General features: G+C 37.1%; 1 protein-coding gene across 2 annotated transcripts in view; it reads left to right on the top strand.

The window, feature by feature from the left end:
• LOC107584087 (MKL/myocardin-like protein 1) overlaps window positions 1-10617 on the top strand; it is a 45891-nt gene that overhangs the window by 6728 nt on the left and 28546 nt on the right. The window contains exon 1 of one of the 2 annotated variants that reach the window (XM_016270512.1): window positions 5438-5638. The exons of the other annotated variant lie outside the window; for it this stretch is intronic. Coding sequence (XP_016125998.1) covers window positions 5623-5638 — 16 coding nt within the window. The 5' untranslated portion in view covers window positions 5438-5622. Of the gene's footprint in view, window positions 1-5437; window positions 5639-10617 lie in introns of those variants that run through there. 2 annotated transcript variants of the gene reach the window in all.

Consider the following 10617-nt stretch of genomic DNA (forward strand, 5'->3'; position numbering starts at 1 on the left):
GAGAACACATGTATTATGCAAACAAAACCCTTTGTATGCGATTAATCGCGATTAATCGTTTGACCGCACTACTATTTTACAATATTCATTTTTTTACTGTACTTTATACAAATAAATGCAGACTTGTTGAGCATAAGAGACTTAAAAAATAAATGATATACTCTTACTGACCTCAATTTTGAACACATTTTACACATGGTATTTATTTATTACCATATTCATTAGGTCTCATTTAAAATGTTCAATTAATCACAATCTTCAAAATAAAAATGTAATCAAATCAACAGCGCATTCTCGCTCTCTTCTCTCCGACGACCCCTTCTCTCTCACACACGTCTCATTCGCTACGGTTAAATAGTGCTTGTATTGCACATTATTTTAGTCATTCCCGCAGGTTTCGCACTTACACCAAAAGCACACGCACCACCACAGATCTATATTAGTGGAGCGCAGTCAGCGCACAAGCTGCACTCGGGTCTCAAACAGCTTGTGAGCCACAAATACCAAAATGAGTGGCTAACTACACTAAAACATTCAAATACATACAGAATTATGTCAAAATGCCCGTCTTGGCGAGTATCCAGTTGAACACAGTCAGTTTTGGAACGTTAAATAGTTGAGAAAGAGAATGCATGTTGTGTAACAGTACATTGGGTCCGTGGATAACCTCTTAAAGGGACCGCAGTCCAATATTCCTGCTGCTGTCTGTCATGTTAATCAAAGAACAAAAGACAAAGAAAACCACTTTCTGCTCTTGACTGAATCCGTTTTATAGCTTTAATGGTAAGCATTAATCTGTATTTAATTTTTACAATGAAGACTACAGAAATTAATAAAATGTAAAATAACACTGGATGTGTTATTTTACATTTGATTACTTTAATTTCTGTAGTATTTCTTACCTGAATAAAAACTTAGTTTCATAGCTCTCTTTATTCTACTGCATTTATTTGTGCTGTTGTTTGCAATTTTTTTTATTTGTTCTTATTTTATTACTGACTTTTTACTTGTGTTTTTTAAATTAAAATAAAACTTTGCGTTGAAGAAAAGTAGATTTTTGTTTGTATAAGCTGTCAGTTATAGTTCTTAGAAAGAAAATCGGAATCGGCAAAAATCGGTATCGGCAGATCACACTAACAAAAAATCTTAAATCTGAATCGGCCTAGAAAATTGCCATCGGTGCATCTCTAGTTTTGCTTCTTTTCTTTGTAGAGGTGGACTGCGTTTCATTAGCCACTAGGTAACTAGATGAAGAATGATTTTAGAATTTAGTGGTGTGGAGTTGTAATGTTTCTCAAAAAAACAGGATGTGCAGTCACATATGTTCTGTGGATGTATATAGGATGATTTTCTAATTAGATTTAGCACATAGTAATGAAGTAATTAGATCAGTTGCAATGTTACAATTTTGTATGTGTTGAAGCGTACATGTCTCAACAGTGTTAAAGCCGGAAACAATGAGAACGTCTTACGCAGTTGCCTTTATTTCAGCTGGTCTTTGCTCTCTTTCCATTGAGAGACATTGGGTGCCATGAAATGGAAGGAAAGAGAGTCATGTTATTTTTAATTTTTTTGGAAACTATTTACATTGAAAATATGGAGGGTGTCCAAAACCTTGATGTTTTTTGTGATCCGTTTCATTTGCAGTGCTGATGTATGATTGTGTGTATGCTAAATGTGGCAATCGTGAACAAAGAAATTCATACGCATCGTGCAGGTCGCTGATTCATTAAGTTATGTAATGCACAGTTTTCTTTACATAAAGGAATGAATATTCAGGTCCTGTGGGAGTAGGGCGTCAAGGAAGTGTTCATTATTGAAAGTGAAATGGCTTGTTAATTCTGTGTGACATGTAGAAGGACTCTTTAAAGCATGTCCGTTCAGCTCTCTGATGTACAGCAGACACTCGGTTTGACTTCAGGACGCTTTGAGGAAAGGATGATTTAAAGAAGTGAAGATTACACAGAGCCAGCAGGAAGATGAGATTTCACTCCAGACGGGTTACACTTTCATTCTGAAAAATCTGTGGGATGTTATTATGTAAGGTTTGCTGTGGTAGGCAGGTGAGTTGAGGGATGTTGTTGCTTTTTTCCAGAACTGCAGGAATGCCAATAAAGAGTTAAACTCCCATGTAACAGCACCCCAGAAACTCATGGCCTGCAGTCACCACTCCTTTTTTTCAGTCTTCAGCCCCCCGAGCTGCACTTCATTGAGGGTTAGATGGTAGTAGCAGACATGTTAATGCAAGACTTCTCTCTTCTCTTGCACAAAACAGAAGTGATTGCTATAAGGTGTTTAGAAAACACTGTTGGCGTTTGCATGCATTTTATTATTAGCAAGTAAAAAGGGATGCACAGTTTTTTTTTGTTTTTCAGACAAAAATAACCACAGAAACTGCTATTTAGCAGATCAACTTAAAAAGAAAAAGAAAAAGCAGCGTGCATTTGAAAAGATGCAGGCAAAGTCTCTTTCAAGGAAAGTCTTTTCACTCTGCAGCTATATTTGCAATGCCTCTGGAAAGCTATTTCAGGAATCCAAGCCCAAGTCCTGTCTGATGGAATGGGGAAATCCTGAAATCTTAAAATCTCACATTTAACGAAATTCGATATTAACTGTCCCATAAATGTTGCTCAAATAGCATTAAAGAAAGCTTATATTTCAGGCTGAACCAGCCAATGTGCATGTGTGTTCCGAAGTAAGCATCTTTGTTTTTATGGCTTTGTATTATGACTTTACCTACTTTGATCATAGACTGTATAAAAACATGGACGTAGTGTCCATGACCTAACCCGTAGACTTCCGACGAGCGTTTTGAAGCCTAAAGTAGGCGGAGCCAACCGTCGCCATCTTGGCAGCGCGTCACTCGGATAATCGAAAATGGGCAAAGAGGCGGGAGCTGGCTGCTGAAATCACGCCCACCTAGCTCGATGGTGGTGACAGTAGCGGTAATCCACCTGCCACTCAAGTGGCCACACCCTTAATTATGCAGAATTTTAAGGCTTAATATAATGTAAACGGATGAGTTATTAAAAAATTCACCCCCCTCACAGTTGTCATAAAGGGCAAAATTAGCTATATAGACCAAAATCATTTTTTGAACCAGGCTGTAAACATGTTTTTTTCTGCTGTAAAGTTGGGCATTTTAACATGGGGAGTCTATGGGATTGGCTCCCTTTTGCAGCCAGCTTGATGAATTACAGTTTAAGTCACTTCCTTATTGGCTTCACGAGAGAGAGCGGGAGGTTGCCGCTCGACTTTGATGCAGGTTTAATTAGATATAAGGTAAATGGCTGATATATTGACAGTAAAGCAGTCCCATTTACAGTTGATGCACACATACTACACTGTAATAAGAAAACTTAAAGTAGAAAACTTAAAGGTGCCATAGAATGCATCGATACAATATTTTAAATTGTTCTCTGATGTCCCCAGAGTGTGTATGTGAAGTTTTATCTCAAAATACCCCACAGAGAATTTTTTTGTAGCTTGTTGAACTTGCCACTTTAAGGGTATGAGCCAAAATGCGCTGTTTTTGTGTTTGTCCCTTTAAATGCAAATGAGCTGGTGCTCCCACCTCCTTTTTCAGAAGAGGACGAAGCTTCAAGAGCTCATGCTCCGGCATACCACCAGTGTTACAGTTTAACTGGTGGTGACCGTATTACTGACTTCACATTGCTTCCAAATGCAATTTTTAACTACTACATTCCTATTTACGATCATTCTGGTAGCACGTGACGGCAGCATCAGTGAAAACAGGCAGAGACAATGGTAACTTTAGAAACATTAGCCTTACAGAGAGCCAAGAAGCTCTTTTGGAAAACAAAATATGACGCATGATGCTTGATTTGTCTGGAGTCTGGACGTTTGCGCATAAAGCGTTGGTATCGATCCCTCTTTCAGAAGCAATCTTTGCACAACTCCAGCACTGAACTGACCCTCATTTATGAGGCAGTCCGGCGTAAAATGATTAGCACAAACAAATAGGACTTTTCCGTTTTTTTCCGGGACATTTCCTTCGAAAATGAAATTTAACCACCGTGTCCTCTGAGGCCTATGGAGACTCCTATGTTCGTTGGTGCATCCCAATACACAAAACTTGTTAATGGCTCTTTGGCGCTGACATTGTATCTCCAGCAGCTACAGCAAGAAAACAGTAATGGCGGACTGCTGCTTCTCACTCAGGGCTGTGTCTGTGCTAATAGGGCAAAGATGGGTGGGATTTTCTCGAGTATGACGTCATAGTAGTGAGAAATTGATTTATTGGGATTATAAAACAATGAGTGGGTGGATTTTTACCATTATAAGCTGGTTGTTTTCACACACTGCGGCCACACAACTGTGTTCAACCACCTTATAAAAGTGATTTTTGCATTTTATGGTACCTTTAAAAGTTTAAGGCAACCAGCCTTTGGAGATTTTTGAGTTTTCTCAACTTTTTGTTGTATAAACTGAATACAATAAGTTGAGAGAACTCAAAAATGTCCTGAAGCTGGTTGCCTTGGTTTTTTACAGTGTAGTTTGTGTGCAACAAACTTGCTGTCTATAGAGAAATTGTGGTCAAAATTCTAACGTGACTACAAATTTGCATTTCTTTGCATTTCCAAAAAAGTAACATTCAGAAAAAACATTGTAAAATGTTATATTGAGAATTTAATTTAAAATGCCTTTAGATAGAAAATGGGATGCAGAATTGCAGTAGAATTATGAATTGATATAACTAATTTTAACTAGAAAAAAGTTTCATACAGATTTTATTATTATAATTATTTTAAATTACTGGTAAAATTAGTATTTTTGTCAGTTTTAGCACAGTTTGTGTAAAAATTTCATTTTTGGCCAAGAATTTATATTTTAGCAAGCCACATAAAGCTAGACAATGAATCAACTAATAACTTTTTTGTTATTATATGATGATTACATGATTTATAGTCTTGGAAATTCAAGCAGCAGTTGTCAAAATGAGCAATGTGCAGCTTAAGTGATCTCTAAGACCTGTTTGAAGTGAAGAAGTTTGGACGAGGGAACAGAGACCTGAGGAAGGATGTGTGTTGGGTAGCCGCCGTCCTAAACACTTGATTGCATAACTTTGTGTACAGAGCAGAAATCCTGCCGATAAGAAAGCAGGCAGTCCAGAGAATGACAGAGGGCTAAAGGTGATCTGGAATGTGTTATGGCTTCAGTTTCTGGCTTTTAGCTCACACACGTTTACTTCTATAGTAAACGAGTGACCTCAAATCAGGACACAAAGTTCCTGATCTCTCCTCCCCTCTCTCCTGGAATGAAAAAAATGCCTTCAAGGAGCAGGAAAACTAGGAGTTGCTCAACAACACAGCTGAAGGCGGAGCCTGAAAGCAGCACTTAAGCAGTAATAAGGAAAAAAACTGGCTCACACAGACACAAACACTTGTGCTAACACACCCACATCTGTAGGACGTGCACACACACGCTGGCGCTGAGTGGAGGAAGGTGAGGGGCACATAGACACACCCTGCCATTCTTGGATCTCTCAGCAGAACAGCCAATCATTCAGCTTCATTCACAGCTTGTTGTGTTGTCCGGTCTTGAAATGGATTAATAAAGAGTGGCCGTGATTGTATCCATAGCCTTCTGCACTGGAAGGATATGGCCATACATTCAGGTACAGTACTTGCACGTTTGTATTTTGTATTTTTTTTGTTTTGTTAGATGATTGCTGATGTGAATGAAGTCATGTTGAGGTGTGGTAACCGTGGTTGAGGTTTAACAACTTTAATAGCTAAGCCTGCTGTTTGTGAAGTCCTGCACAGGATTTATTGCTATTTGAACTGAGGTCTCACTAAACCACAACATTTACTTTATCCTGAGCTCAAGCAGTTGACTGTTGAGGTTTCTAGCAATTAAAAATGATAAACATTTTTGAGTATGGAAAATAACTGGACTTAGGTTTGCAGATAAATACTGGAGTAATCAAACAGTTGTGGAATGTGGCTGATTAATTATTCCCCAAGAATATTCGTTATACATTTAATTTTAACTTGATCCATGATCTTGACAACTTTATTTTTTTTATTTTATGTATTTTGTATATATATGTTGTTTTTTGAGGGGGGCATATATACTATCCATTCATCCATCCATCTTTTTATGTGATTTATACACACACACACACACCTTATTATACTATTTATTAGTGTTTTCATTTAGTTAAATAGTTTAATTTAATTGAATTTTAATAGTGTTATGTACTTGTAATTTTTGTTTCATTTTTAATTTTTAAGTTTTAATAATTCAGTTTTATTTCAGTTAGTTGGCAAGGCAGCATTTCTTTTTTTTAATTAAGTGTTTTCTTTTTTTCTTTTTTATATTTTTCAGCTTTATTTCAGTTAACAAAAACAGTATTTATTAGTTATAATTTTTTTGCTATATTTAATTATTAATGAAAGATTAATAACTAAAAATAAAAGATTTAAAAAATCTTAAAAAATTAAAAATTAAAAAATGGATAACTTAACTTAGTGTCCTTAATTATTAATATAATTTAGTTATTAATGTTTATTAGCTTTATTCATTTTTATTAGCATTATTAGCCTTCGTTTTGGCCATAACAGCACTGTTGAGCGTAGACAGGAAAGTAGGGGTGAGAGAAGGGGAATGCCAACAGGACGTGACCCAGATCGAAAAAAACCCCCAGAAAGAATGTAATAGGCCCTGTATAACCTAAAAATCATTCATTCACCTGTGACAAGCCCCCTTTCATTGCTTTCATACTTTTAAGTGAAAATCTCCAGAATGATACACTATAGAAACAAATATGTGGAGAGCCCACCCTGGAACTGCTCCAGCTGGAAGGGGAGGTATGTGTCAATGATAGATCTCAGAGCTCAGAGCCTTGAGGAAAAGAACAGACTCCTTTTGGGACAGAATGTCTGAGTCAACAAGACAAGGAAACGTACTATACCATGTTTGATGCTGCGTTATAAATCAGATCCTGGACAAGGAGGTTTGACAGTGTCCTGGCAAAAGTCAGCCTAAAGAGTGATTGATTATCTGCGAAAGCCAACTCCTCCAGATGGAGGTGCCTTGACGTGAGATATTAGATAAAAGACCAATTATGTTAACTTTTTGTGGCTTCGGTACCAGTCGCCATGAGATCCTAACATTGATTTTTAAGTGCAACTGATGGATTGATCGAAGCTCTCAGGTTGTTTTCAGTCTCACTGCTACAGTTAATATTGGATAACAGTGATGTTTCTGTATAAATGGTCAAGATTTTAATGTATGATTTACATGTCGTATTGCATCATTATTGCTTTCCAGAGCGCAGTTACTCTGCCGTTGGTTTTTTGCACTGACTGTCTCTGGGTTGCACTGTGGTTTTCTATGTTATGTAACATTTTCGGATTGCTTGCCAAGTTTAACTCCAGCATGCTTACACAGGCCCTGAACATAACAGGATGGAGGGAGGAAAAGAGAGCCATTGCTTTGCATTAAATAGACACGACCCGCAGCTGGCCTTAATCCCCCAGCAGCCTCTCGGTTTATCTAGGCATCCTCTGTCTTGCATACTAACAGGTCAGGTGAATCATAACCCTGGAAAACACATCTTGCTTATTGTGGTGGTAATGATAAAATGACAACAAGGCTGACATCAGGATGAATGGGTATTCCAGGAACAAGGAAGCTTCCTAGAATTCTCTGGCTTAGTTGTTAAGAAAGAAGTATGTAATTGCAGGCACAGACAGAACCTTATAATAAAGTGGCCTTTATAAGATTACATCAGTTTAGCTGCTTTGATTTATTTGATTTGCTCAAGTGCAGTATGCCAGAAGCAATAATGCGCTCATGTCCCTCAGCTATGAAAAATGCTTTTATTATACTGCACCACATCTACATAGCAAACCCAACAGCCAAACTCAATGTGTCCCACTCAATGTGTCTCTCTCTCTCTCTATATATATATATATAGAGAGAGAGAGAGAGAGAAAGTCAGTCAAATATTTTTTTAAATAAATGAATACTTCTATTCAGCAAGGGTGCATTAAATTGGTCAGAAATTAAACTATTTTTTATAATCTCACAAAAGATTCTATTTCAAATAAATGCTGCTCTTTAGAGATTTCTGTTTATCAAAAAATGTATCATGAATTCCATGAAAATAAGCAGCGCTTAATACTGTCCTCAACATTGTTAATAATAAGAAATATTTCTTGAGCACCAAATCAACATATTAGAATAATTTCTGAAGGATCATGTCAGACAGAAGAAAATTCAGAATTTGCTGGCAAATCGCATTTGATTTAGATTTTTAATCTTTTAAAATATTTTATATTTTATTACATATTTAAAAATTGAAATATCTTTTCACATTTTACTATTTTAAATGATAATATTTTACAATATTATATTTTACTGTACTTTTGATCGAGTGTTGACCTTTTTTTTTTTAATCTTTGCTTGTGCTGTTATCTTAAGTGATATTGATCCTACAAATCCATATCATTTAGTTGTATTGTTTATGTTGGTGTTTCTGGACATAAACACAGGAACACGATGGATGAAACCACTCCTATCAATTGCTTGGTTTCGTCTGTTCTTGCATTTCCAGCTTTATGACTGAATTGATAGCATCCACTGACTCAATCACATATCAACGGCTGTAAATTGATTGCACATGATTATATAGAGAACCTTTGGTCACAGACCAATCTGTATCCTGGTAAAATCTTTCCATGGAATTTCCAACTGATAATGTGTTCAGAATTTGGTGAATAAATGCTTTAATTCTCATTAATTCCCTGTTTGCAGTAACAAAAACAGTAAAAGTGTTGTGTAAAGTCTAGGGCTGACCTCGACTAAGGATTTTTCATTTGAAGCATTAGTTGACTAATCGCACGTTTATTAATAAACCATTAAAATCATTATAATGAGCCTTTAATTGCCTACAAAGCATAATAAGCGCTCAAGCGCACGCATAAAGCTTGCCACATAGCACCGCAAGAAGCTATGATTAAGTATGTATCAGGGAAAAACAGTAAGGAGACTGCATTAACATTTTAATAATTCACTGATAAACAAGTGCTTTCTTTGTTTTGGATGAAGTCGGCGACACTGACTCGTCATCTCCACAGTAGCCTAGTGGATGCACCTGCATGCATATTTTATACAGATTACATAATCTGAGAATAATGGTTTTCCATTTGAATTGGTTCATTTGAAAGTAGACATTTCACTCTCTATAGATATATTTTTAATGTCTGTAAGACAAAGATATACACAGAGTTTCACGCTCAAGTTCACAGACCGAGACGGCAAAAAAACGCATCCTGTTTGCTTTCATTATTTTACAAAAGCACGTTTTGTTTTTATTGTTAGAGCACACAAATAAACGTAGAGTCTTTAAAGATTTGAAAGATGTATTACTCTTATCTGTATGACCAAAAATTACGGAGTATTTTAAGTGAGCACACCGGCGCCTCCATCTGTCCTGCAGTGAGCGCTACTGTTCAGCTTTCACACTCCACACAGACACTTGAATAGCGCACATTTCTCTAGGTTAACATTAGATTGAGCGGTGTAACGAATCAGCTCATGAGGAAATATGAATAATTAACCATAACTAGTTATAATTAATTATTCATATTTTAGATCCGCTGTAGATATTTAGCTGACCTCTCAGGGTCAATTGTCTTGTCAATTCTAAGAACGTTAATTTCCTGGTTAAGGGAAACAACTTTCTTACTGTACAATTCTACAAAAGCTTGTAGCATAAATCTGCATGATTAAGTGACTCCAGTTATAAGCAAACAATGAACCACGTCAAGTGTGATACAAGTAAGGTTTTATTAACTACATAAACACTTAAACTAGTCTAACATACTACATAAACACATAAACTGGTCTAACATACACATACACACACACACACACACACACGCATACAGTTAGTATAGGAAAGGGTTAAAGCTTAACTCAGTACAGAAAAGAAATATAAGGAATGAAATGTATGGAACCATTTGTATATTCAGCAGATCTACACCTGAGAGGAAACATCAGATTCTTAGTTCAAACACACCTTGGTAAAAAGGTGCAACTGATACCTAATATATCAATTAATAAGACTAAGTTTGATACTTGCAAGTCTCGTCTGTCTGAAAATAGATTCCTGATGCAATCTTAAGGCCCAAGATCTTGCTGAAGTTGGTTGATGAGAAAGAACCAGCCCTTGAGGGTGTGGGCCGAGGAGAGGATGATGCTGGTCAGGTGTTCACTTATGTCGCAGTCTCGCTGTTCCTTTCTTTGCCATCGCAGGTAGTTGGCTGCTTGGAGCTGAAGGATGTCCATTACAGTGCTCTGCTAAGTGTCCAGGTGGTCCTGGTGAGCTGGCAGGGCTGGATGTCTGTGGAATGTCTGCGACATACTGGCACACTTGTGGGAACACCAGAGAGAGAAAGGGGCAAGACAAATGCAAGTACGTCCAGAGGTGTTAAATTATCTCTATGGGGAACGGCTGTGTAGGCCATGTAAGGTATGAGTCGCTGGTGAGAGGCAGCTAGTGAGGTAGGGTGCTATGTTTTTGTGTTCGTGAACACAAAGGGAGAGTTTGAGTAACTTTGTTGAGGGGGCCGTAAGCAGGGGTCA

This window comes from Sinocyclocheilus grahami, unplaced genomic scaffold (assembly GCF_001515645.1).
Source record: "Sinocyclocheilus grahami isolate Dianchi unplaced genomic scaffold, SAMN03320097.WGS_v1.1 scaffold57.1, whole genome shotgun sequence".
NCBI classification, from domain to species: domain Eukaryota; kingdom Metazoa; phylum Chordata; class Actinopteri; order Cypriniformes; family Cyprinidae; genus Sinocyclocheilus; species Sinocyclocheilus grahami.